This window comes from Cornus florida, unplaced genomic scaffold, assembly GCF_030987335.1.
Source record: "Cornus florida cultivar Cherokee Brave unplaced genomic scaffold, ASM3098733v1 CherokeeBrave_3.0.0_Hap2_Chr05, whole genome shotgun sequence".
Lineage (NCBI taxonomy): Eukaryota > Viridiplantae > Streptophyta > Magnoliopsida > Cornales > Cornaceae > Cornus > Cornus florida.
In genome coordinates, this window is record NW_026775575.1 from 64,525,982 (window position 1) to 64,553,077 (window position 27,096).

A 27,096-nucleotide genomic window follows, 5' to 3' on the forward strand; every position below is an offset into this window, starting at 1 on the left:
TAAATAAGAATTGGAAGAGAATAGCATGACTAGATACCAGAGTGAGATTATAGTCTACATACCTTCAGGCTTTTTGATTTCAACATTCAGTATCTCTTTATTTTCACTTTCTGATTTTGAGGAAAGTTCAGCTCCTTCCCTGGTCTGTTCATCTGCATATATAAATACCGATTTTTCATTAATTATGTGCCACACTTTCTAAAAAAAAAATTCTCACTAATGTTGGTGATGGCTGCCAACCTTAAAGTTAAATGTGTTCAAGTAAAAATTATAGAAAAATAAAATATTTCAAGAATTATAGACCTTCAAAGAGTAAATAGGAACTGGAAAAGAATAGCATGACTAGATACCAGAGTGAGATTATACTCTACATACCTTTAGGATTTTTTGCTTCAACATTCGGTATCTTTTCATTTTCACTTTTTGGTTTTGTGGAAGCTGCAGCTTCTTCCATGATATGTTCATTTGCAAAAGTACCGATTTTACATTAATTATGTGTCACACAACTTCCTAAAAAAAAAATCTCACTAATGTTGGTGATAACTACCAACCTTAAAGTTAAATGTGTTAAACTAAAAATTACAAAAAAGAAAATAATTCAAGAATTATAGACCTTCAGAGTGTAATAGGAATTTGGAAGAGAATGGCATGACTAGACACCAGAGTGAGATTATACTTTACATACCTTCAGGCTTTTTGGCTTCAACATTCGGTATCTTTTCATTTATACTTTCTGGTTTTGTGGAAACTGCAGTTCCTTCCATGTTCTGTTCATCTGCGTATTTGCCATTATTTCTCAAATATGTGAATGGATGTATCCAAAACACACACCAATAACCTTTTTGACAAACTAACTTCTTTTGTTAGTTTTTTTTTTTGGGGAAAATATATAGAAGTAAAATCACAAAGTTACATGTTCTTTTAAAATTGAAAGTAAAATTTTTAGTAGAATTAAAAAAATAAATAATAAATTAAAAAAATTATCAAGTTGCCATTATATTCGTAATCAACCCGTTAATTTGATTGTAACTACCGGCCACGCCAGGTCAATGTAGTGTAGGAAATTGCTTAAACATCACTTGTATTAAGTAATGTTTTGTTGATTTTTGTTGATTTTTTTTGGGTGAAGCTTGATTAGTAGTTTTAATATTGGTTTTCTTTTTTCCTTCGGCTAGGTATTTGAAATAATTTTGATTCTGGTTGGCATATTCGATCACAATATGATGTATGAAAATTTATTGAATGCTTATATCCAGATTTCACACATTAAGATAATAAGCATTTTATTACAGTGAAAAAGATTAAATACAGCTTCAACACCTCAAGTAGCTTTGGATACCTTGGTATTTCAATTTTTTTTGAAGAGACTTGACACAGATCAACTTAAGCAGAATTCTTCCCATTGCAAACTGTTTTTCCAATTTGATTTTTCTTAGTATTTCTTAATTGGTTGTCGGACAGAAACTTAGATCCAAATCATCTTTACGAACTAATTTGAAATAACAAATCACAATAAAAATTGAAATAATGCAACTCCATACCTCATCAAATAAAAACAGAGTAATCTCTACAAAAGCTTAATGAAACTCAAATTGAATTTGAAAAAAACAAAGAATTCAATAATGATAATAACCAAAAGCTGACAGATAAATAGAAAATTAGTTGATGTAACATAATCTCGGCTTGAATTACGGAGTATTTGTTAAGATATTGACTTTGGTCAACTCATATATATATATATTATATATATTTTATTTCCGGATCTCAAATACTCTTTACCAACTTAAAATTAACTTGAATCATTGGTTAAGATCTTGACTTGGGGGTCAACTCAAAGTCTCTTTCTCCACCAGAACTAAAGGCCAAAGAGGAAAAATCATAGCAATTTGTCACGCCGTGCAACCAAGAGGCTATGTCACACAGGCGCCACGCAGACGATGACATGGAGCCTGCATGGACTAGAGCTTTCTAGACTTCTCTACACAAGTATGGAACTTTCCGAAATTCTCTAGATTAGTGTGGAGTTGTCTAGCCTTTTCTAAACTTGTCTAGAGTTGTATAGAATTCTCTAGACTTGTCTTGTACATTCTATATAATTCTAGAATTGTGTAAATATTTCTTTGGAGGATTCTAGACACTAAATTTAGGCCACACATTTGTACACATCTAGAATGTTCTTGTAAGACCAAAGGCCTATAAATAAGAGGTGGGAGTTTATTTGCTCCTCAGCAAGCAACCAAGTTGTAATCTCTCATCTCAAGCAATACAAGTTTTATACATTCCCAAACTCTCTTGCTCACTTGTCTAACCTCTTCCTACACACCCAAGTAAGCAAAATACTTGTCTAGCCTTAGTCTTCACTAAGCTAGCACACTCGGGTAGGCTGACTTAGCGCTTCAAGGGGGCTTGAAAGTGTCTAAGGCCGCACGGGAGCTTGGAAAGGTTCAAGTCCGTGACAGTTGGTATCAGAGCTAAGGTCGTGAGGCGTCACACCTTGTGTAGAGGAAGCTATGGTGGAGCAATCAGACGTGACTAACAACCAAGAGGAGGAGCTACGTGGAAGGGAAGCAAATCTCCCTTCAGTCGGAATGAGGACGAGGGCTAGGTCGAAGGACATCATGGCAGGCTTAGAGGCACGTATGGCAAACATGGAGGGGTCCATGGCCAACATGTTGGAGCAGCTTGAGGATGCTCACCAACGCATGGATGGGCTGGAGTCGGAGGACACTGAGGTCTAGAATATTGTCAAAGGGTCACTCAATGCCCTAAGTGGTGACTTTCGGCCGGAACTCCAAGCACTTCAAGAACTTATGTTGGGCGAGTTTGCCACCCTATGTGGCTATGTTGATCAGGAGCTTGGCACTTTCCGCGAGCAAATAGAGGAAATGCGAGCGGATTAGGCATTGTGCAGACGGGTGGTGGCGTCCGGCACAGCTACTACGGGGGTTGTAGCACTCCGGGTTGATATTCCCAAGCCTAAGTGCTATAGTGGGAACCGGGTAAGGAAGGAGTTGGAGAACTTCCTCTTTAGCATGGAGCAATACTTTGAGGCTACGGGCATAACAAATGAGACCATCAAGATACACACGGCGACTCACTACCTCACAGACCATGCCATGCTATGGTGAAGGAAGAAGTATGGTGACATGGGCAAAGGTATGGTCTCTATTGATGCTTGGGCTGATTTTACAAAAGAAATTAAGAAGCATTTCTATCCTGAGAATGCCGAGGATGAAGCCAGGGGCAGACTCCGAAGGCTAAAACAAGTTGGGTCGATTCGGGACTATGTGAAAAAATTCACTAACTTGACTCTTGAGATCCTGGATCTATCCGACAAGGACTCTCTTTTCTTCTTCATGGATGGTTTGCAGTTGTGGGCCAAGACGGAGTTGAGGCGATGCAATGTGCAAGACCTTGCCACAGCTATTGCAGAAACGAAGTCCTTTATTGATTTCAGCTCCAAGAAGGAACCCTCGTCCAAGCCAAAAGACAAAAACAAGGATAAGGGGAGGTATGCCTGCAAAGGTAGGGGAGACAAGGGCGCTGCACCCCACCAGGATTGGTCCCGTAAGCCAGGTGGTGGCTATAGAGGCAAAGAGGGAAGGGAGAACAAGGAAGGAGCACCCAAGCCTAAGGGTTCTTGCTTCATATGTGATGGACCACATTGGGTAAGAGATTGCCCAAAGCGGAAGACCCTCAATGCCATGACGAGCCACTACGAAGAGCAACAACAGGAGGAGGCGCAGATGGGTTCACTGCAAATCCTTAATGCTATCAAGGCTAAAACTGAAGTCCCTAAGGTGGCGACTAAGGGGCTAATGTTTGTGGAGGCGAGCATCAATGGGACACTCGCACGTGCTTTGGTGGACATGGGTGCATCCCACAATTTTGTGAGCCTTGATGAGGCCAAGAGGTTGGGCCTCAAGTATAGTAAAGAAGGGGGCTCCATGAAGGCAGTTAACTCAGCGGGAAAGGCTATACATGGCATGGCACACGGCGTCAGAGCATGCATTGGCGAGTGGGGTGGCCACATAGACCTATCGGTGGTACCCATAGACAACTTTAAACTAGTCATTGGGTTGGAGTTCCTAGATAAGATGAGAGCCTTCCCCATTCATTTCGCTAACTCTATGTGTATTATGGAAGGAAACGCAGCATGCATGGTACCAGTGGATAGAGGCGCCAAGTTGGAAGCCCAAGTTTTGTTAGCTATGCAGTTCAAGAAGAGCTTTAAGAAGGGAGAGACTAGCTACCTTGCTACGTTACTGGAGACACCCGATGATGAGCCAGTCCCTTCCCCACAAGAAGAGGTGCCTAAGGAGATACGAGCCATGCTAAACGAGTACACGAACGTGATGCCTAAGGAGCTGCCCAAGAAGCTTCCACCTAGGAAGGAGGTGGATCATAAGATTGAGCTGGAACCGGGTCTTAAACCCCCTGCTTTGGTGCCCTACAGGATGGCACCCCCAGAGTTGAAGGAGTTGCTGAGGCAACTCAAGGAACTGTTAGATGCGGGCTATATTCGACCCTCGAATGCCCCATATGGCGCACCGGTGCTGTTCCAGAGGAAAAAGGACGGGTCCTTACGCATGTGCATCGACTACTGGGTGTTCAACAAGGTGACTATAAAAAACAAGTACCCCATTCCTCTTATTACCGATCTCTTTGATTAGCTTGGTAGAGCACGCTACTTCACTAAGCTTGACTTGCGCTCGGGGTACTACCAGGTGCGGATAGCGGACGGGGATGAGCCTAAGACTACGTGTGTGACGAGGTATGGCTCTTATGAGTTTCTTGTTATGTCGTTTGGCCTCACCAATGCACCTGCTACTTTCTGTACTTTGATGAACAAGCTCTTCCATCCCTACTTGGATCGCTTTGTGGTGGTGTACTTGGATGATATTGTTGTGTATAACACCACTCTAGAAGAGCACGTGCAGCACTTGAGGCCGGTCTTCCAAGTCCTACGGGAGAATGACCTATATGTGAAGACAGAGAAATGCTCATTTGCCTAAGAGGAAGTGTTGTTCCTAGGGCATAAGATACGGGATGGCAAGCTGATGATGGATGAGGCAAAGGTGAAGGCCATTCAAGAGTGGGAGCCGCCCACTAAGGTGACAGAACTATGCTCATTTCTTGGGCTTGTCAATTACTACAGCCGCTTCATCAAGGGTTACTTCGCAAGAGCAGCCCCATTGACAGACATTCTCAAGAAGGCCCGTGCTTGGAGTTGGACAAAGTCATGCCAAGGGGCATTTGATGACTTGAAGAGGGCAGTCACAGAGTAGCTGGTACTTAGCTTGCCTGAACACTCCAAGCCATATGAGGTGCACACGAATGCATCAAACTTTGCTATTGGGGGCGTGTTGAGGCAGGAAGAACACCCCATAGCTTATAAGAGCCGCAAGCTTAATGACACCGAGCGGCGCTATACGGTATAGGAGAAAGAGATGACAGCGGTCATCCATTACTTACGTACTTGGAGGCACTACTTGCTCTGGGCATAATTTGTGATCAAGATAGATAATGTTGCCACCAGCTACTTCTAGACACAGAAGAAGCTCAGCCCCAAGCAAGCTCGATGGCAGGACTTCCTAGCGGAGTTCACCTATCATTTTGAATACAAGCCGGGCAAGGCCAATGTTGTGGCAGATGTGCTTAGTCGCAACTGTTAGTCGGCCCCAGCACCCTCTTGTGGAGAGGATCAAGGAGGGGTTGCAGCATGACCCTCTAGCCAAAAGCCTTATTTAGCTGGCTAAGGAAGGGAAGACTCGGTGCTTTTGGCTAAGGGATGATTTGTTTCTCACTACAGGGGACCGACTCTTTGTGCCCAGGTGGGGCAACTTGCGAAATGAGCTAATACGGGAGTGCCATGACACCAAATGGGCTGGTCACCCAAGTATGCGGTGCACACTAGCACTCCTAGAAGATTCTTACTATTGGCCTCAGATGCGTGATGATGTGGAGACATATGTGAGGACTTCTCTTGTGTGCCAACAAGACAAGATTGAGTAACAGCATCCTGCGGGCCTACTAGAGCCATTGCTTATTCCAGAGAGACCATGGGAGAGTGTCTCTATGGATTTCATTACTTGTTTGCCTAAGTCAGAGGGTTGCGGGAGCATTATAGTGGTGGTAGATCGGTTCAGCAAGTATGTCACTTTCATACCCGCACCGGCAGATTGCACGGTAGAGAGGGCAGCAGAATTGTTTGTTGACCATCTGGTCAAGCTTTGGGGAGTTCCGCAGAATATTGTCAGTGATAGAGATCCGCGTTTCACGGGTAGATTTTGGACGGGGCTCTTCAAGAAGATGGGGACGGATCTTAACTTCTCTACAAGTTTCCACGGGCAGACGGAGTGCACTAACGCTCTCCTAGAGCTTTATTTAAGGCACTATGTGAGTGCCAACCAGCGAGATTGGGCCAAACTCCTTGGGGAGGCATAGTTTTCTTATAACTTGCAGTGGAGTGAGGCTACCAATCATAGTCCATTTGAGGTTCTTACCAGACGGCAGCCTATGACACCCAAAGCCATTGTTTCGACTTGCGATGGTAAAAGTCCAGCGGCCTACAAGTTTTCCAAGAGGTGGCACGAGCAGTCCGACTTGGCTAGGGCGTACCTTGACAAGGCGGCAAAGAAGATGAAAAAGTGGGTCGACACCAAACGAAGGCGGGTGGAGTACATAGTGGGAGACCAGGTGATGGTTAAGCTACTACCCCAACAGTTTAAGTCTTTCCGGAGTGTGCATAAAGGGCTAGTAAGGAGGTACGAGGGCCCGTTCCCCATTGTTAAGAGGGTGGGCAAGGTCTCCTACATGGTGGAGCTTCCACCCAAGTTGAAGATACATCTAGTCTTCCATGTCAGCATGCTTAAGCCTTATCATGAAGACACGGAAGACCTTACTCGGGGCATATCGTAAAGGGCACCCACAACTGTTGTCACATCCTTCGATAAAGAAGTAGATTGTATCCTTGCGGATCATGTAATGAGCAGGAGAGGCGTGCCCAAGTATACAGAATACTTAGTAAAATGGAAGAACCTGCCAGATAGCGAGGCGAGCTGGGAGCACGAGGATACACTTTGGCAGTTCGCGGAGCATATCCAGCGGTTCAAGCAAGAAGACACGACGACGACGTCGCGAGCTTAGGTAGGGGAGAATGTCACGCCCCGCAACCAAGAGGCTACGCCACGCAGGCGCCCAGCAGACGATGACATGGAGCCTGCATGTATCGGAGCTTTCTAGACTTCTCTACACAAGTATAGAACTTTCTGGAATTCTCTAGATTAGTGTGAAGTTATCTAGCCTTTTCTAGACTTGTCTAGAGTTGTATAGAATTCTCTAGAATTTTCTAGACTTGTCTTGTACATTTTATATAGTTCTAGAAGTGTGTAGATATTTCTTTGGAGGATTCTAGACACTAAATCTAGGCCACACATTTGTACACATCTAGAATGTTCTTGTAAGGCCAAAGGCCTATAAATAAGAGGTGAGAGTTCATTTGCTTCTCACCAAGCAACCAAGTTGTAATCTCTCATCTCAAGAAATACAAGTTCTATACATTCCCAAACTCTCTTGCTCACTTGTCTAACCTCTTCCTACACACCCAAGTAAGCAAAACACTTGTCTAGCCTTAATCTTTATTAAGTTAGCATACTCGGGTAGGCTGACTTAGTGCTTCAAGGGGGCTTGAAAGTGTCTAAGGCGGCACGGGTCTAGAGATTTGATGCAGCGACACGGTCCGTGCGGCACCAAGGCATTGCTTTAGCTCGCGCAAGTGCCCTGGTCAGCCACCACGACCTGCCTTCCCAAGGATACATGATGACTGGTTTCGACCTACCTTGTTCTCATCAGGGGAACGGCTCCAACTCCCGACCAGTTTGTGCAGGGATGGCCAACTCCCTTCTTCATAGTCAAGTCCACGACTAGCAACAAGCACCTTGAATTGAACCGAGTCGACCTGCCTGAACTCTGAAGAGGTACCATCTTGTGGTCCTGCATGCCCCTTCCTTAGAACATTCCTAGAACCATTCCCAGTAAATGAATGTTCTTAGCCAACCAGCATGCGTGTCTTCTATGCTCATGGCGTCGTTAGGAATCAGAACGTGACATTCTCCCCCACCCAAATCCTGCGACGCCCTCGTCGCAATGCAGTACTGACTCTACTGCGTCTAACATTCCAAAGTCTCTCTCCTCCAAGTGGTATGCTTGCCTGCCCACTATCGTTTCCCTGTACAACCCCTGGCTACACTCCCCCAATGATAGGGTTTCGGGCTAAAGGGATGCCCACTTTTTCGGGACGCAACCCCACGTTATGCCGCCTCCGCAACACCCCGAGCAAACAAGGGCCCTCCGGCTGACTTGATACCCGCCCTTCACAACGGTTTGCATCCCCCTTGAACTTGCAAGAACTTTGGTGCGCGTGGCCCTCCGGCTTCAAAAGACGCATCTTCTTGGGGAGATGGAGGCTCTCCTCCAATAGCATTGATTGCCTACCGACACTTTGGTGCACCCACTTCATTCTCAAGACCCCCGGTTCGACAAGGGGGCACGCCTTTGTGCTTTACCCTAAGTCCTGCTCTGATATCATTTGTCACGGGCCTAGAGATTTGGTGCAGCGGCATAGCCTGTGCGGCACCAAGGCATTGCTTCAGCTCTCGTAAGTGCCCTGGTCAGCCACCACGACCTGCCCTCCCAAGGATACATGCTGACTGGTTTCGACCTGCCTTGGTCTCATCAGGGGAATGGCTCCAGCTCCCAACCAGTTTGTGCAGGGATGGCCAACTCCCTTCTTCATAGTCAAGTCCACAACTAGCGACAAACACCTCGAACTGAACTGAGTCGACCTGCCTGAACTCTGAAGAGGTACCATCTTGTGGTCCTGCACGCCCCTTTCCTGGAACCATTTCCATTCAATGAATGTTCTTAGCCAATCAGCATGAATGTCTTCTATACTCATGGTGTCGTTAGGAATCGGAACGTGACAAATTGCTAAGATAGAAATTCAACGCCATTGAAAGAAGGAAATCAAAGAAAGAGTGGGCCACCACCAAAGACAATACGATGTACAAAAATTCAAGGAAAACTTATATCCAGGAAAGATAATTTATTGATATTAAAATTTGGTTGCTTGGCTTAAACTTGGATACAAATCAGGTTTCAGAGATACTCTGAAATAACAACCTACATAAGAAAAAATTGGGAGTAATGCAATGACAGATCTAATCAAATAAAGATCAGAGTATATTCAATTGGGTCTATATGTTTGGCTCGCTTAAGTTTTGTTCTCAATTCGTCAATCACATCCACTTATAAATGAACACTTAACAATGGTACATGCTAAAAAGCAACTACAACAAGAGTATGATTGTGGACTAAGATTACTTTTGAAACAAGAGATAGAATGAGTTTCTCATTACTTTCAAAGTTTTAATGAGTGTGTTTCTCATTATTTTTGTGGTTCACACCTATGCTATTATTTGGTGAAAATGGGATGGCAATTTCAATTAGATATTTGTGATCTGCTGTTTCCTTTACATATAAAGTCATTCAATTTGACTAATTTTGGCAACTTTAGTAAATATGACCCACAAAATACCATAAATGGTGGGGGAAGGCAGCCAACCACTAGAAATTGACACCAATTTTGTACCTTTTGTTATCATATTTTTTTCATCTTAAATTGGTATTTTGCAATTTTTTTAAAATAAAAATTTAAGAGCTGTTTTGTTTGTGACTATGGAAATAATTTTTTATTTTTATTTTCATAATCCTCTTTTTTTCATCTTAGCTAATGGGCATATATATATATATATATATATATATATATATATATATATATATATATATATGTATATGTTTTGCTTCTATATATACACGTTATGCTTCTATATATGATCAGTCATTACTAGTTTAGTTCAATGTATATATACTTCTTTTTTTTTTGGGTTGTGATAAAGAGCAGTAACAACTTTATTGACTTCCCATCAAGGAGCAATATATTGGGGCTTTATTTAATTTATAATGAGTAAATACTTATTTCAACCTTTATATATTTCTCTCGATCTATTTTTTCTCTTTTTTTTTTTTCTCCTCAAGTCTTTGATTTTAAAGTGCTTTCTACTTAACAGGTACGAAGATAAGTCTATCAAAAATATTGTTCAAGTGATTTCAGAAAAATTACAGCCTAAACCATTAAGAGTTGCTAAGTACGAAGTGGGTATCGATGCACACATAGACAAAATAATTACATTGCTAGACGAGGATCAACTCTTTGTTGGAATTTGTGGAATTGGAGAAGTAGGTAAGACCACCGTTGCCAAAGCGGTTTTCAACCGTAAATCAAAAGATTTTGAAAGAAGTTGCTTTCTTGAAAAAGTGAGAGAAGAGTCAGCAAAGGATGGTGGTCTAGCTAAACTACAAACCAAGCTTCTTAGGGAGACCCTAAGGGATCAAACTATAACAATATCAGATCCTAATGGGGAAATCAATGAGATAAAGGATAGACTTGGTAATAAAAGGCTTCTTCTAGTGCTTAATGATGTAGACGACTAAAATATATTGCAGTACTTAGTTGAACATGAATGGTTTTGTAGTGGTAGTAGGATCATCCTAACAACTAGAGATAAACAATTGTTGGAAATGTACGATGTTAGAACATACGATCTTAAGTTATTAAATGACAGCGAAGCGCTACAACTTTTCAGTTGTCATGCATTCAAGCGGGAAAAGCCTGAAGATGATTATGAGGAACTTTCAAACCGTGCAAAAGATTATGCCAAGGGCCTTTCACTGCTCTCCAAGTTTTGGGTTCTCTTTTACACAAAAGAGGAAAACAATACTGGTCAAGTATATTGGATAAGTTGAAGACAAACCCTCCCAAAGAAATCAAGGAAAATGTTTATCGTGTTTTAAAGATTAGTTATGAAGGCCTTAATGAGGAAGAGAATGATATTTTTCTTGATATCGCATGTTTCTTCAATGGATGCCATAAGAAATATGTCATGAATGTTTCTAAGTTGCCTGAATCTGACGTGGTCATTGAAATACAAATTCTTAATGAGAGGTCCCTCATTAATATATCAGGAAAAAATGTGGTGTTAATGCATGACTTGATACAAGAAATGGGCCGAGGAATTGTTCGTTAAGAATCTAAAGAACCTGGAGAATGCAGTAGGCTGTGGTCTTGTGATGACATCCGTCAAGTATTCGCTGAAAATATGGTACGTGTTAAAGGCATATATGTTACTTTCTTTCCACGTGCAAGATTTGCAAACAAAAAAAGTTTCTTGTATTGTTCCTTGTTGTCTTCTTTGAAGAGTATAATTATAGTTAGGTTTTTATTTCTATTGGTTGATAGGTGACAGAAAAAATTAAAGCTGCTACCCAACAATGTATTATCTTTAGAGGGAGGGTTGCATGTAAGAGCTGATGTGTTCACAAAGATGAGGAAGCTACGAATACTCAAAATCAATGGTGTGCGGCTTGATGGATGCCTTACAGATCTTTCAAATGAGTTAAGGTATCTTGAGTGGGATGGCTATCCCCAAGAATATTTGCCATAGAATTTTCATCCAAAAAGACATGTTCATCTCCATTTACCTAATAGCCTGATCAAAGGGATTTGCATGATTCAAAAGTAAGATAATTAATTTACTCACGTGGTTTTCCTTTTTGTTAAAATTTTCTCTTTCGAATAAAATAATCGTCTCCACCCAATTGAAGCTAACTTATTTTTTTAATATATATATTATATATTTTAACAGTTTCTAGAGAGGTTAAAAGTCCTTAATCTCAATTTTTGCCCATATCTGGTAAATCCTAATATTTCAGAGTTTCCTTTTCTGGAGGAATTGTATCTCGGAGGTTGTGACAGTTTGGTTGAGGTCGAATTTGAGGACGGGAAGGTAATGTTATTATCTAAGGTGCATTATGCTTCTCTTTGCGAATTATTTTGTTAAGTTGTTTGAAGATGATTTATATCACAAGTTGACCTCATATATATTTTACGAAAATTTTGAGAGAAACCCCTAAGTTTTCTTACTAAACATATGAAATGTTTGGTGATTTTCATTTGTTATTAGGACTTTTAAAATTATCAAGTTTTCTTACTAACAAAGCAAAACAAACAAAAAAACAAAAATAAAATGTTTGGTGATTTTCATTTTTCAGCAACTTGGTAACATGACGGATCATTGAAACTAAATTCACCGGGAAAAAAATTGTCAAGAACCTCCTCGAGGGTACATTTGGAAAATTGTCCAAACAAATAATAATAATGATAGCAGCTATCACTTTTAAAAAACTATTAAATAAGTAATTAAAATGGCATAACAGATTTAGATTATATCCCAAGTAAATTCATTACAGATCTTGCATGTCATCAGTACTATAAGATGGTTCAGTTTTAAGGATGAACAGTTCATTTCTAGTTCAAAAAATAGTTACTTACTATCTAGATGTAAAAAGAAACAATGACAATACTAAGAAAAAAAATGAATCAATAGCGATTGAGATGTTCTTTGTATGAGGCAATTCTTCATTTTTTTTTTTTCCTTAGTAAGTTTAATTCTTTTTTGTTCTCTTATTTGTTGGTAAAAAAATGACTTGACATAAGAAAAAATATATATATTTTCCTCTTAGTGAATGCCAATTGAAACAAACTAATTAAACAAATGTCATGGACCCCATGGTATAGTTTCAGTAACTCTCTCGTTCCTTGAGTATATATTTTTTTTTGTATGTTTTTTTTTTTTTGTTTTTGTTTTTTGTTTTAGATTGTGAGGGATAGATAAGGAAAAGGAAAAATGTAAAAGAAAAAATTAAAGGAAACTGAAAACTATTATTGAGCTCTAGTGATTTTTTTTTTTTTTTTTTTTTTTTTTTTTTTTTTTTTTCCTCTAACTCTGATTTCTAATGAGATTAAATGTTAATGGCAATTGCTTCTGATATATATATATATTTTTTTTTATCATTTAATTTTCTATTTTAGCATAATCTAGACAAGTTAAGAATCATTTCTCTCGGTTCATGTCAAAATTTGAAGAAAACTCCTAATGTGTCTGGGTTGTCATGTCTAGAGACATTAGATCTTTCGGGCTGTACAAGTTTGGCTGAGGTTCATCCATCTATTGAATTTCACGAGAGGCTTGGGAGCTTGGATTTTCGTTGGTGTAGAAATCTAAAGAGTCTCACAACAAAAATTAATTCGAAATCTCTCAAAAGTATTGATTTTGCTCGGTGCTCAAAACTTAAGAACTTTCCAGAGATGGAAGGAGATATGGAATGTATAAAGGTTATTCCTTTAGATGGGACTAAACTAAAAGAATTACCTTCATCGGTAGTTAAACATCTCAAAAAGCTTCGTTCTTTGAATATGGGCGGCTGCAAAATGCTTAAAATTAAGCTTGCCGTACAATATTGGTGAAATGGAGAGTTTACAAGAGCTCGTCTTAAAATGAACTGTTATAAAAGATTTATCTCCATCAGTTGTACGTCTCAAAAGGCTTAATTTTTTAGATATGGGGGACTGCAAAATGTTTGAAAGTTTGCCAAGCAATATTAGTGAAATGGAGAGTTTTCGAGAGCTTGTCTTAAAAGGAACTGTTGTAACAAATTTACCTCCATCGGTTGTACATCTCAACAGGCTTTGTTCGTTAGATGTAACTGACTGTATAATGCTTGAAAATTTGCCAAGAAATATTGGTGAAATAAAGAGGTTAAATAATCTTTGTTTGAGAGGCAGTGGTATAAAAAAGTTACCGTCATGGACTAACCTTGGAAAATTAGATTGGAGTAACTGCAATTTAGATGAAGAATCCATTCTTAATCTTCCTCAGTCATTGGTTGAGAATCATGGGAACAAGAAGCCAAATGTATACTATTCAGAAAGTCAACTTCAGGTATATATATATATATATATATATATATATATATATATATATATATATATATATATTTGTGTGTATGCGTCTCTCTCTGTAAACTTACGTCCAAAATTAATCCCCTAATCTATGGGAACAAGAAGCCAAATATATACTATTAAGAAAGTATGTATTTGTGTGTGCGTATTTATCACTCTCCCTCTTTCTCACAGAATTAGTAAATCATTTGTTATGGTTTTTATAGATGGTACAGGAAATTGGTGGTTCAATCCTTCTTCCAGGAAATGAGTTTCCAAGTTGGTTCAGCAAAATAAAATATGAGAGTGAGAGTGGTGCTAAGGACATGACTTTGGTGTGTTTGAGGATGGATCCAGATTCTCTCCGTTACCTCAAAGGAGTTTCTGTTTGCGCGGTTTTGAAAATGGAATCTGATGATATGGTCTCTACAATCCAACATGAATACACGAGTTCTAACAGACACGGAAGCCAAGAAGTCAGATAAGCTACAATTATGAAGCAATATAGATAAGGATGAGTTCTTCAGATCCGTATTGTACTATGATAAGGAGTTTAATTCCCTTATCAGATACTGTAACCTATCCTATAAAAAGGGTAGTCAGCTAATTCAAAAGGTACGCAAAAATATCCTTAACAGAGTCCATTAATCTTCCTGGTCTTGTACTAAGTTGACCGTCGGAGACTCTTGGGCGATATCGTACCAGTGCCTTCGACGACTTTTTCTCTTCTCTACAGGTTACGACGTTGTTCTGGGTCATGACAGAATCTTGCATCATCAGTTGGCGCCATTTGTGGGAAGCGATATTAGTTTCCTAGAAAAACAATGGTTCAGTTGCGATCTGAAGTCCAACTCGGAGAAGGAAGCCAGCACCCTTTGCGCTTTGATGGCGGAAGTCAATCACATCATGGTGATGGCAGCCACCATCAACAGCGTCAAGGTGCAAATCAATCACAGCATGGTGATGGTAGCCACCATCAATAGTGTCAAGGTACAAATCAATCACGGCATGGAGATGACGGTAGCGGTCAACCACATGACGATGAGAACCAGTCACGTCACAACGATGGTCATCAATCATATCATGATGACAATCAGCCTCATCACACAAATGACATGTAGCGACCCGAGTTTTTCAACCCGGTTCATTAGTGATGAACCGAAAGTTGACCAGATAACGAGTCCGAAATGTGGAAGCAAAAGATAGAACCAAGGTCTATAGAGATATAGACCATCTCTAAGACACCAATATGACCTTCCAAGAAGTCATAGAGTTCAAGGAGAACGAAAACAGAAACAAAGGTCGAAACGGACAAAAACCATAAACTAAGGTCAAAATGGTCAACTCACAACCAAAAAGAGAAACTTGACTCTAAACAAGTCAAACAAGGTGAAAACAACCTAACTTAATTATTTTATAACTTTCTAAGAGGTTCTAAGAACATTGGACAAGAATCCCACAAAATGCCCTATCCCGGTCGAAGTAAAAACTGACACTACTTCACTAAAACATGAATAACTCTCACTATGATTGGACTCTGAGAATGGCATTAGTACCATTGGAAATCTGACTCAAAATCCATGAATTTAGGCTCAAAAATCACCCCATTTGGATTTAAAACGAAGGAGTTATGACCATTTGAAGTCGGAACATCAGTGTTGAAACTGAACTGAAGAAGTTGGGTGAAAGGGGTCATTTCGGTCGACCGAAATAACCCATCGGATGACCGAAATGAACATGCTGAGAGCAAAAATCAATTTTTTAAGGCTTGGTTGTTTCGGTAGACCGAAATAACCCATCGGTCGACCGAAATAAGCTTGAATAATACTTTTGGCTACTGGAAATGGTGTTTTTGAAGTTCAAACAAATACCAAAGGGCATCGGTCGACCGAAATGAAGCTTTGGATGACTGAAATGGCTCGAAAAGCTCAGAATGAACCTTCTATGAACAAGATTTGATGAAGCTTCACCTAAGCTTCAAACCCCAACATGGATATGATCTAAAAACATGATTTTAAGCTATATAAACATGCTAGCAAGTATACTTTACATATTGAAATGTATTACAATGGCCTATGGCCTCATTACATGTCATTTACTCAAATTCACATGCCAAACCTCAAAGTTGAAATATTTTACATTTCAAAGGCAAAACTTGGAATTTAAGTACATACACTTGAAATTTAAACTCTATGGCCCTTGGCCTCATGTCATACATATCAAATAGATCCCAATTAGTGTATCTAAGTACACTTTACACATAAAAAGACAAAAAGAGCATGTTGAACCTAACTAAGTGTTACAACATCAAAAGTAAGACTTAAACATGCCAACACTTGCATATGAACATGAATGCTTTGAAAGAACTTCAAATCACCAAACCATCAAAGATAAATGCCAATCTCCGTATCTTGAATCTTGTACTTGAAATATGCCCCAGTAACGTAGGGGTGAGCAACATAAAGCTACTCGTAAGAAATGAGCATGCATTGACCTACGTTTTACAATTTCATCACCTTAAGGTGAAACATGTTAAAGGCGCTTATGCTACCTAACGTCTATGTCAAGATGAGACTCCGGAAGCATCCTAAGCTACCCTAGATCATTTCTAGCACAAATCACATCATTCATGCAATTCCAACAACATAGTAGCATGCTTACACAAAGTAACAAAAATGTAAATTCTCAAGGTTATGAACTTGAAATCTAAAATGCTAAAATATCCAACGTGGGTTATGCCACCTAACGTCTATGTTCCAAATGAATCTATAGGATCATTCCTAAACCACATTTGAACATACAAGGCATAATGTACTTAACAACATCAAAGCTCACAATGATTCACTAAAATCATAAAACATAGATGTGTTTAACAACATCAAAATGATTCACTAAAATCATAAACACGGATGTACTTAACAGCATCAAAATCACCAATAACCAAAACCACAAGTCACAATATAAACATAATTGTTAACTTGGAATTGAATGCGAAAACAAATAGTGGAAGATTTGGACATCACGTCTTGGATTTGTTCCGGGCACTAACCCGCTGGGAAGACCACCCTAGTGCGCACTATCTCAATTGGGGAGAACTCATACTTCCCGCACTAAAGCCAAACTCTAGCCATGTTACATGTAACAACAATGTCCCAAGACTCCAAAATAATCCAAATAAGTTCACAACTTATACATAATTTATATAATGCACGAAAACCACCTTCCATGCACAAGTAGGTTGAAACCACACGATCCATGCCTTAAGTTTCAATTCTAAAATGACATACATAATGTCAACACAAAGTGTACAATTCCTTACACAAGTCAATCATATATTCAATATTGGAAACAAGTTCTCATGAATATAAATTTAGCAACAATGCTCTTCAATGCTTAAAACATAATCAAGTGAATACTTAACAAGTCCAAATCCATGATCTCAACATAGAAGCAACTTCTAAAACATGATTAAATCCATGGATAAACAAGATAGAATTTAATTAAATCAAAATAATTAAACTCTAGATTTCACATCATTTCCAAATGGCCTCAATTTAATATATGTTAAAGGACAAATCATGGTCATTACATATATGCATTCAAAAGCTTAATTAGGCCAGTGAAACCACAAAATAGATTTTAATTAATTCATTTAATTAAAGTCTCTAGAATTTCAAACTCAACCAAATGCTCTCAATTTAAAGTATGTTAAAGGATATGCCAAGACTTAATTTAAAAGCATAATACAAGTTCATTTCATGTAAAGTATGGCCATGGGAATTAATCTTTCACAGAGAAAAATATTAAATAAAATATGCAACTTTTATTCAAATAATCCCAATTAAATATATGATAACAAACATATTAAAACTAAGCTTTCTAGCATGCCACAATTCAAATTCAAGTTATACATCATCATGTGAATTAAATCTTGTACAAAGAAATTAATTATTACTAACTTTCTAGATTTGATACAAGGCATACATATGAGTTGTATAATCATGGGAAACACATAATACAACACTCAATTAATCCTAAAACATTTCCTACCTCCATTTGAGATGAAATCTCAAAAACCCACCAAAATGGAACGACTCCAAATCCGACGAAACTTCTAGGTTTTGTCGGGGACAACACCGTGAACATAACTCCCATGAAAGCCCCATCAAAATCACATCATGACTTCAAACCCGAACTCAAAAAATGGTCAAAAATGGTTTCTATTAAGGGGGAAAGATAAAGTACGGCGAGGGGAACAATAAACGTTAAGGCCGAAGATTTTTCATCAAGGAAAAGTGAACCAAAAGAGGAGAGAGAAGATGGCAGCCATGGTTGCCATGGATTCCGGCCAGAAGAGAGGAGAGAGAGAGAGAGAGAGAAAAATTTGATATTTTCTCTTAAGTGCTCCTATTTATAGAAAAACCCTAAAAGTGCTCCGAATGGGTCCCGCAGGATCCGAAAAAGTGAAATTTGAGCAGATGTGCTCAAACGGAAAAATTTTGTGAACAAAAAAGATTCAAAATGAGAAAATATGAATAACAAAAGAAACAGCGTCAAAAACTGAGTCCCAAGCAGAAAGTTATGCCCCAAACAAGTTTGGCGCTAACCGGGGCCAAAAACCCTGAAACTGGAGAAAACAGCTAGAAGGAAATTCCAAGAGTACACAACTCGACAAAAAGTGAAAATGAATCCCGTACGAGGATCTAGGCTCAAAACAAGACATTTAGCAATTACTTTCATTAATTACACAATGGCCCTTCCAAAAAGTGAAAATTGCACTAATGGCCCAGAATGAAAATATTTTCCAAAAATATTTTCTTAACAACCCCTGAAATAAAATATCTTCAAAAGATATTTACGAAAAACACCCCAAGAAAAGAAAAAGTTCCCAAAGAACTATGCATCCATGCTCCTATGGACACTGGGAGCAACTAGAGTACTTTCTTGCAAAAGTAAAGATATGTATTTCATGAAAACTACTAAGAATGAAGATAAGTGAAGTCAAAACCCAACTCCGAATGTAAGAAGTGTGGTTATGCCAACAAGGAGACAAACGGGGAAAAGACAAAATAGGGAAAAAGACGAAATAGGGAAAAGAACAAAAAGTGAATAGTATCAGAAAACGAAAAATGTGGAAACGACTCGGTCCTCAAAGAAAGTTGTCAATCAACAGGAAAGAGTCTCAGAAATCACTCCAGAGCACTCGAGATGACACTAAGCGACGAGGGATTGAACCCAGAAAGGAAAAGATCAACGGAAAAAAAAAGAAATCCGTGAAAATCTGAGAAAGGGAAAGGAATGAAAATGACCGGGTCATTACATGAGAAACCTCGCGCTAGTCAGCTTCACGTGAGAAAAGATCAGTCCGAGCATGCATCCCGTCAAGGGAACACCTCCAAGCGTGTTCTAAACGATGGGAAGATTATCGCATTGGCGCAACAGGTTCATAACCTTACTCAAGGTATGAATCAGTTGGTCCAATAAAATATGGCAATTATACAACACTTAGCTATCCCTGCAGTGCCTTCTGAAGGTAACAATGATAGCGATAAAGTTGACTATAGTCAAACAGGAGGTCGACAAAGAGACCTGCGCACTTCTACGCCTCGTTCCCAGGATATGTCTGATACCGGAAAACGCACTGAAGCAACTTACATCGATCAGCAGATCCAGGATCTCAAATCAAAAGTGGAAGGAATGGCCCAAGCCTTAAAAGGAAAAGGTCCCGCCGCAGTTGATGACCATGCTTAAAAGACGAATCTACCTTTCTTAGTCCTCAGATCATGGCTCTCCTATTGCCAACAAAATTTAAGATGCCTCATCTTGATAGTTTTGACGGAACGCGTGACCCCCTCGACCGCTTAGAAACTTTCAAGTCCCTCATGAACTTGTAAGTCATTCCCGATGAAATCATGTGTAGGGCTTTCCCTACAACACTCAGAGGGTCAGCCCGGGTTTGGTTTAATAAATTGACGCCAGGATCTATCAACGACTTTGATGAACTCATTAAGCAGTTCATAAGGCATTTTATTACAAGAAAGAGACATCAAAAGCTAGCTACTTATCTGTTGAACGTTAAGCAAGACAAATGGGAGTCATTGTGCAATTATATTGGCTGGTTTAATACGGAGATATTACAGGTCGACGAGGTGGATGATAAGGTTGCCCTTACAGCCTTTATGGGAGGGTTACAATCTTCCAAGTTTCTATTTTCCTTGTCAAAAGACCCACCAAATAGCATGGCAGAATTATTAATAAATGCCCAGAAACATATGAATGGTGAAGATGCCATGAATTCAAGAAAAGGTAAAGGAGTCGATGACAAGAAATGAGATAAGAAAAGGCCTAGCTCCAAAGACAAGAGAGAGACACCAAGTTCAGAAAGCCTACCAATGATAGGCCCCCTAGAGTACCCAGGGGGCAAGATAGCTACATTAACTTCACTCCCTTGAACACCTCGATCAGCCAAATCCTCCTGCAAATCCAGGATGACCACTCCTTGAAATGGTCCCCCAAGTTAAAGTCAGATCCAACAAAGAGATCTAGGGACAAGTATTGCCGGTTCCATAGAGACCATGGGCACAATATCGATGATTGCTTCGACTTGAAGAACCAGATTGAAAGCTAAAATCGACGGGGGCAGTTGCATAAATATGCTATAGACCATGAAAAAAGTGCAACTTAGGCTGCCTGTGTGAACAGAGAGAACAACCCACCTGGCCGCCTGTTAGGAGAAATAAAAGTGATTATGAGAGGATTTACATGTGGGGGAGAATTAAGCTCAGCACGAAAAGCCTATGTCAGGAAAGTCCAGAGTTCGACAGGAGTCAATGAAGTTAAAATTCATGAACCCCTAGCGAAGTCTCCTAGAGTGGAGGGCTAGGCCATTACCTTTTCAGAAGAAGATGCTAAAGGAATCCAGCAGCCACATGATGATCCTTTGGTAGTGACAATGGTCGTGGCCAGCTACACAATCCACCGTGTACTAATCGACAATGGTAGTTCTGCTAACTTGTTATTTATTGAAGCATATGACAAGATGCGTATTGACAAAGAAAGGTTAAGCCAACAAAGTCCCCCCTTGTTGGTTTTTCTAGAGAAAAGGTTTTCCCTTTTGGTGTAGTCACACTACCGTTGATAGTCGGGACCAGTCCGAAATAAGTAACCGTGATGGTAGATTTTCTGGTGGTGGACTATCTATCTACGTATAATATAATCTTAAGGAGAACAACCTTGAATGCAATGAGTTTCGTTACTTCCACATACCACCTATTGATGCGGTTCCCTACAGAGCAAGGCATTGGTGAATTAAGAGGTGATCAAGCAACAACAAGGGAGTGTTACGCCGCCGCTTTAAGAACAAAAAAAGTTACAGGAAGCATTGGCCATTGAGAAACCAGAAGGGTTAACTAAGAAGGAACCCACTTGATCGGTTGTTAATTATACATCAACCTTTCCAATAGCACAAATCATTGTAAAATAGAGCTATTGATCGGGTAAGTCGAACCACTGGGACTGCTTGTTTTTATTTTAACTAAGATATCTAGAATCACTTTTAGAATGATAAAAGGGGGTATAGAGTTTTGTTGGTTTGTCACTAAAATTAAGAGTTTAAATTGCATAAAATAATATTGTGCTAGGAATTAAAGAGACAAAAGCAATTAAAGAGGGACTAGGGAAGTGAATCCACTACCTATTAATAAGTATACTAGGACATGATTTACTTAGGGAAACACATATATATATAACTGTGGAATGCAACAACACAACATTGATACATTACCTTCAAGAAATATATAAAATCAAGACACAAGAATAACCTATCAAAACATTACATGTTTTGGTTACCTAAACTAGGATACAACCTTAGACATGATCACTAAGCCATAGATTATCAAACCCTTAATTTCATAATAAAAGCACATGAAATAGAAATCAAGAAGAATTTATCAAAGGAAAGCCCTAAGCAATAGATTATCAAATTTCCTAAATATCATGTCAATAAAAACATTTCCATAAACTCATCTCCATTGTCATTATGAAAATGTAGCAATATAATCATGAGAGAAAAACAATCTGAGACAAGATATTTGAATCAAAATGATCATTTATAGATATTGAAATTCATTACATCATATGAAGTGCTTTAGTTCATGGAAAAGTTACATATATACATTATACCCCAAATATAAATCAAAACAAAGCAATGCTTACAAAATAGGGCTTCATCACCTCCCTAGAGAAGGATTTAATTACCCATAAGAACAAGGAATGAAGGGATTGAGATGCTTATCCTCTCCATTTTTGTGCTTAGAGCACCCAAAATACACCAAAACTCAAGAACTCTCATTTCTCTCTCTAGAGCTTAGCCAAAATGTGTGATATGGATCAATACAAGCCTTTCCCCTCTTATCTAGGCAAAAACCTACTTCCATCCACTCCCTCACGAGCTCCAACAACCCTAGAGGTCATTTGGACCACACAAAAAGCAGAGGGAACAAGGATTAGCACAAAAACAGGAACAGGTAAGCTACTCTCTGTAGATCGGTGGGCGCCCGTGGGTGCTTGCATCTGGAGGTGGCATACTGGGGGTTTTGGTGGGCGCCCGCGGTGGGAGCCCGCGGGAGCATGTTGCGGGGCCCCGCGGAGGAGGACCTGCTTCTGTGATGATTGGCGGGGCGGGCGCCCGCGGAGGCTTGACTTCCGAAAGTTCTCAGCCTTCTCTTTAGCCTCCTTGGTTGTTTAAGTGATGCGGTCTTCATTTTGAATACAATGCCGCAACATTCATACACATGATGGCTCAATGAACTTGGTTCAAGTAATAGTCCCCAACAACGGCTTACTTTGATTCTTCAAAAGATTGTTAAAACCGTTCCTTTAGCTACATTAGAGGGAACCGACCTGAAAGTAAACAAAAACAAACAAATAAAGCTAAACTATACATTATTTTCAACTAATGGACTTAACTAATGCAAATAAGGGTGCTTGAATATGTAATATTCGGCGCTTATCACACCCCCAAACTTACATTTTGCTAGTCCCATAGCAAAACCAAGATATAGAACCTAACAAAAATGACAACATATGAAATACTGACAACATGCAATAATCGTAAAGTGATAAATTACCTACAAAGCTCAAATGTAACTTAGAATAACAGAAAATTGGAAACAGACTCATTCAACAGACTACCTTACATATATGAGGCCTTGATAAACAAAAATGGTAAAACATATTTCAACTTTTATGCATCAATCATCATAGCTTATATAAACACTTCAATTGTCATTTGTCAAAGAGATTTGAACTCTAGCTTCAGTGAAAGTGAATCGGATTCCCAATATGAGCCTTTTACCCTCTTTTTCAACCTCAGAAACACAAGGCTTCAAATCATTGAATTTCCTTCTAAATGGGGTTTCTAAGGCATGACTTATTCAATAGCTCAAAATGATACATACTATGGTTGTGCAATGCCGAAGCTCCTTAAGCTTTCTAACGAACCCTTGTAGCAAGTGTTAGGCCAACAACTCCTAAACTGGATGGCTTTAGGGTGTTAAATGTAGAGACAATCCTAGGGCTTAATAACTCGAGTTGGAAAGGCTATGAACTCCAATGAACCATATTTATTTATTTATAACTTTTGTGAATGACCGTGCAATGTCTAAGCCTCTTAAGCTTTCTAACCAACCCTTGTAGCAAGTGTTAGGCCAACAACTCCCAAACTGGATAACTTTAGGGTGTTAAGTGTAGAGACACTCCTAAAGCTTAATAACTCGAGTTGGAAAGGCTACGGACTCAAACTGGTCATTATCATTGCTTATTTTTCTCTTTGTTTTTCTTTTCTTTTTTTTTTTTTTTCTTTTTTTCCTTTTCCTTTTTTATTTATTTATTTATTTAATAAAAACATGCCAAAGATATTCATTCATTAGGGTTATCACCTCAAATCAGCTGAGTCATGATCAAGGTCAATTGGGGTACATACCTCACAATTAGGTTCACGGTGTTCATCTGTGCAATGTGAAGCATAGAAGAGTTTGAAATCCAACAAAAATCTAATTGAAACGGTTATACAAACTGATAAGAATCAACATGGTTATTACAAATTTTTCTTTATTTTCAAAAATATCATTTGCTTCTATACACAAAGTCTTAAACATATGCTTCCATCTCCAATGAGTTCCATGATTACACTATCATTGCTTCCAATAAAATGACTTTACTAACTTACATGCATCAAGATATGGACATGCAAGCAAAAATGTTATCTCAAAAATGCAACAATTGCAATGGACCCCCAAACTTAAATGTCACATTGTCCTCAATGTGAGAAGACAAAGGATAAATAATGAAAAAGGAAGAGTGCAACAAGAACAATAATACCAAGTTGAAGAGGAATTGAGTGGCGGTGCAAAAATAGGCCACTTCGTGAATTCCATAAGCATACCCCCAAACTTGGTTGCAAAAACCTGTCAAAAGCATCTATACACAGCAAGAATCATATGAATCCAAAATGAATGAAAATAACTGCAATTTATTTAACTAAAAACTATAATCCATGCAAAGTAGCAAAAGCGATGCAGTTGTAAGTTTAAAAGAAGATAGAAAGCAATTGCCAAACGCGGTCCAAAGGAAGTCTAAAAAGTAATACTGAAAAGGGAAATAAGACTAGAAGCATAGAATCATTCCATCATCGGAGTGGTGGAGGAACCGCCAAGTGCGTCGGGTGCTCGGTCAAGCAAAGTCTAGAGTATAGCCTGCAAAACCTCCTGGCTCTCCTGAGTTTTCTGAATGGCGCCCTCTATGTTGCCAAAATGTATGTCAAATGCATTAAGACGAGCATTAAAGGCAAGATAATCAGCACAGGTCATGACATCCAACGGCGGAGCAATAAGGGCAACTAGAACAGCGGGGGCCTCGGGGGTCGGAGCCATAGGAGGGGTTGGAGCACCCCAATCCAAGTCATCTCCAATTCGAGCCTGTCGGGATGTCTTAAGCTGAAATGTGCTGGACTTTTAGACCCCGAGGTTGAAGTCAGCCACCGTCTTTTCTTTCACCTCACCACGAGGTGCTTTAAACTCAGCATATTTAAGTAACCTGGTGATAAGGTATGGAAATGGAAATGCCCAGGTGGTGGCACTGCTGGACCTCACCAAGATCAACTCATTATAAATCTTGAGAATTTGATCCCAGACAAGTTGTGGGACGCAAAACCAGTACTCCTTTTCAGTGGCGTACACGGCTTTTAGAAAATCCCCCTTACACTTGGAGTGGCCTGGTATGGGAAGGACGTTCTTGGCCAGGACCGAATCAAGAAACCACAGCCGGCATGGTAAGAAGGATTTATTGGTGCTTATGGTTCGATTGTCGATAAATTGATCGTGACAAATTTCGCCCACAATGTCCGCTAAGGGAAGCTGAGCCGGTGGGTCAACATAAAAAGGGAGGCATGCCGCATCCACCGGCGAAGCCAATGGACAATCCAGGGCCATAACAAGGTCATCCAGGCTAAATTCATAAATGTCACCATCATTGGTGGTTTTGATAACGTTAGGTTTCGCACATGAATGGAACAGGTTTGCGTAGAACAGACGGACCACGTGCGGGTAGTAGTAATGAGCACATGGTTTGAAAAGCGATGCGAGGCCACGTGCCCGTAATTCACTGACTGACCATGCGATTTCTTGATTTTGTTCAAAATCATTGGCAATGTTGAATTTTGCTTCGGGGACAATTGGCCATTCCGCCCAATTTGGTGTTGGAGGCACATTAGAAGGGCTTTTGGACGAGCGAGCACGCTTGGACGCAACTTTGGGAGCCATTGAAGTGAGGAAATTTGGTTCAGGAATTTCTACGAACACCTGGCGTGCACAAGAATGGGGAAGAGGGACAAAATGATGTTAGATATGAAAAAATTCCAAAATTTTAACCTACAAATGACATGCATGTAATACCCAACAATCACCAATCCTCCAACAATAGATTCCCATCCTTCTTGATGCGAAAATTCAAAGAAAAAGAAAGGAGAAGAAACTTACCCACTTTGGAGGAGCAAAGTCCTCTTTTGCTTGATGAGAGAAGGATTGGAGGTAAGATTGAGATGGATAATGGAAGGATGATGGATGGAATGGATAAAGATGGGAAATGGAGAGAGAGAGAGTGAAGGGTTTGAGGTTTGAATAGGTTCGGGGCGAGGGTTGAGAGGGAGAGGGTATGATTTAAAATGGGCTTTCAAGCCCATTTTAAATGCTTTAGCGACGGCGGCAGGCGACGGGCGTTAGCGGGTGTTGGGCGGGCGCCCACAGCTGCCCAAGAGGCCACTGCCTAAAATGGCGGGCACCTGGGAGAAATGGGCGGGCGCCCGCAATGTTACTGGGCACACCCTTTATTGAAAGGACTTTTGGCTTAAGGAAGGTCGGGCAGGGGTCAAAAAAAAATCCCTCAATTTGATTTTTAAGCTCCCATTGACCCTAGATATCTTGCAAATCTTCGGAACGGGATTCGGATCACAATTGCAAAAGTGATATTGTAGAGGCTCGAATTTTCCTTGAATTTTTGTCTTTACCAAGAAATTTGCCGGAATAGCCTTGAAAAATTCCGAAAATGGTACCGAGGCCTTAAAATGACTAAGAAAACCGAATGTGACTTTTGGAACGCAATTCGAGATAATTTCGAAAAAGGTCACATTTTGGCTATACTTAGTTAATTTTTGAAAAATTCTTGGCTAAGACAACTTGGAAGAGGGAATTTTGGAAGTTGAAAGAATTGCTTCCCATAAGTGTTAAATTTAACGTCGATAGCTGGACGAACCACATTTTGCATTAGTCCTCATTACCCTATACCATGTCTCTCTAGAGAGTCATGCTTCCCCAAATAAGAAAGTTCTTTTAAAAGTGGAGGAAAAAGAGGTTGAAGATAAAATTTGGAAAGAGGTAACGAAAAGACCTCAACCCATTCTTCTTCCTTAATGAAGAACTTTGGATTATTTATGGGCTGTTTTGGATTATGAGAAGGTGGATAAAGTGAGGGCACACCTAGCAAAGGTTTGTGAAAGATCATATTTAGCACGGGAATGCCCGGAAAATTGTACTTCAAACTTTTAACATCCTCCTCACACTTATCCGGTGGTTCGGGCTCAACAGTTTGAGACAACTCAAGTGAAGGAATGGGAGGAAATGCAAGCTCCCAAGAAAGAGATA

At 39.7% G+C, this 27,096-nt stretch overlaps 1 protein-coding gene across 1 annotated transcript; it reads left to right on the forward strand.

The window, feature by feature from the left end:
• Positions 1 to 3,146: 3,146 nt before the first annotated feature.
• LOC132309371 (uncharacterized) lies at positions 3,147 to 5,015 on the forward strand. The gene is made up of 2 exons (XM_059807688.1): positions 3,147 to 4,619; positions 4,728 to 5,015. The coding sequence occupies exons 1-2, from the start codon at positions 3,147 to 3,149 to the stop codon at positions 5,013 to 5,015; spliced, it is 1,761 nt and encodes a 586-aa protein (XP_059663671.1).
• The last annotated feature ends 22,081 nt before the right edge of the window (positions 5,016 to 27,096 follow it).

What these genes read in the sequence shown, in the direction of transcription:
- LOC132309371 (XM_059807688.1), top strand. Translation starts at nt 3,147, where the DNA reads ATGGGCAAAGGTATGGTCTCTATTGATGCTTGGGCTGATTTTACAAAA. An exon ending in ACTACTGGGTGTTCAACAAG is followed by an intron (nt 4,620 to 4,727) that starts GTGACTATAAAA and finishes GGGTACTACCAG; the next exon opens with GTGCGGATAGCGGACGGGGA.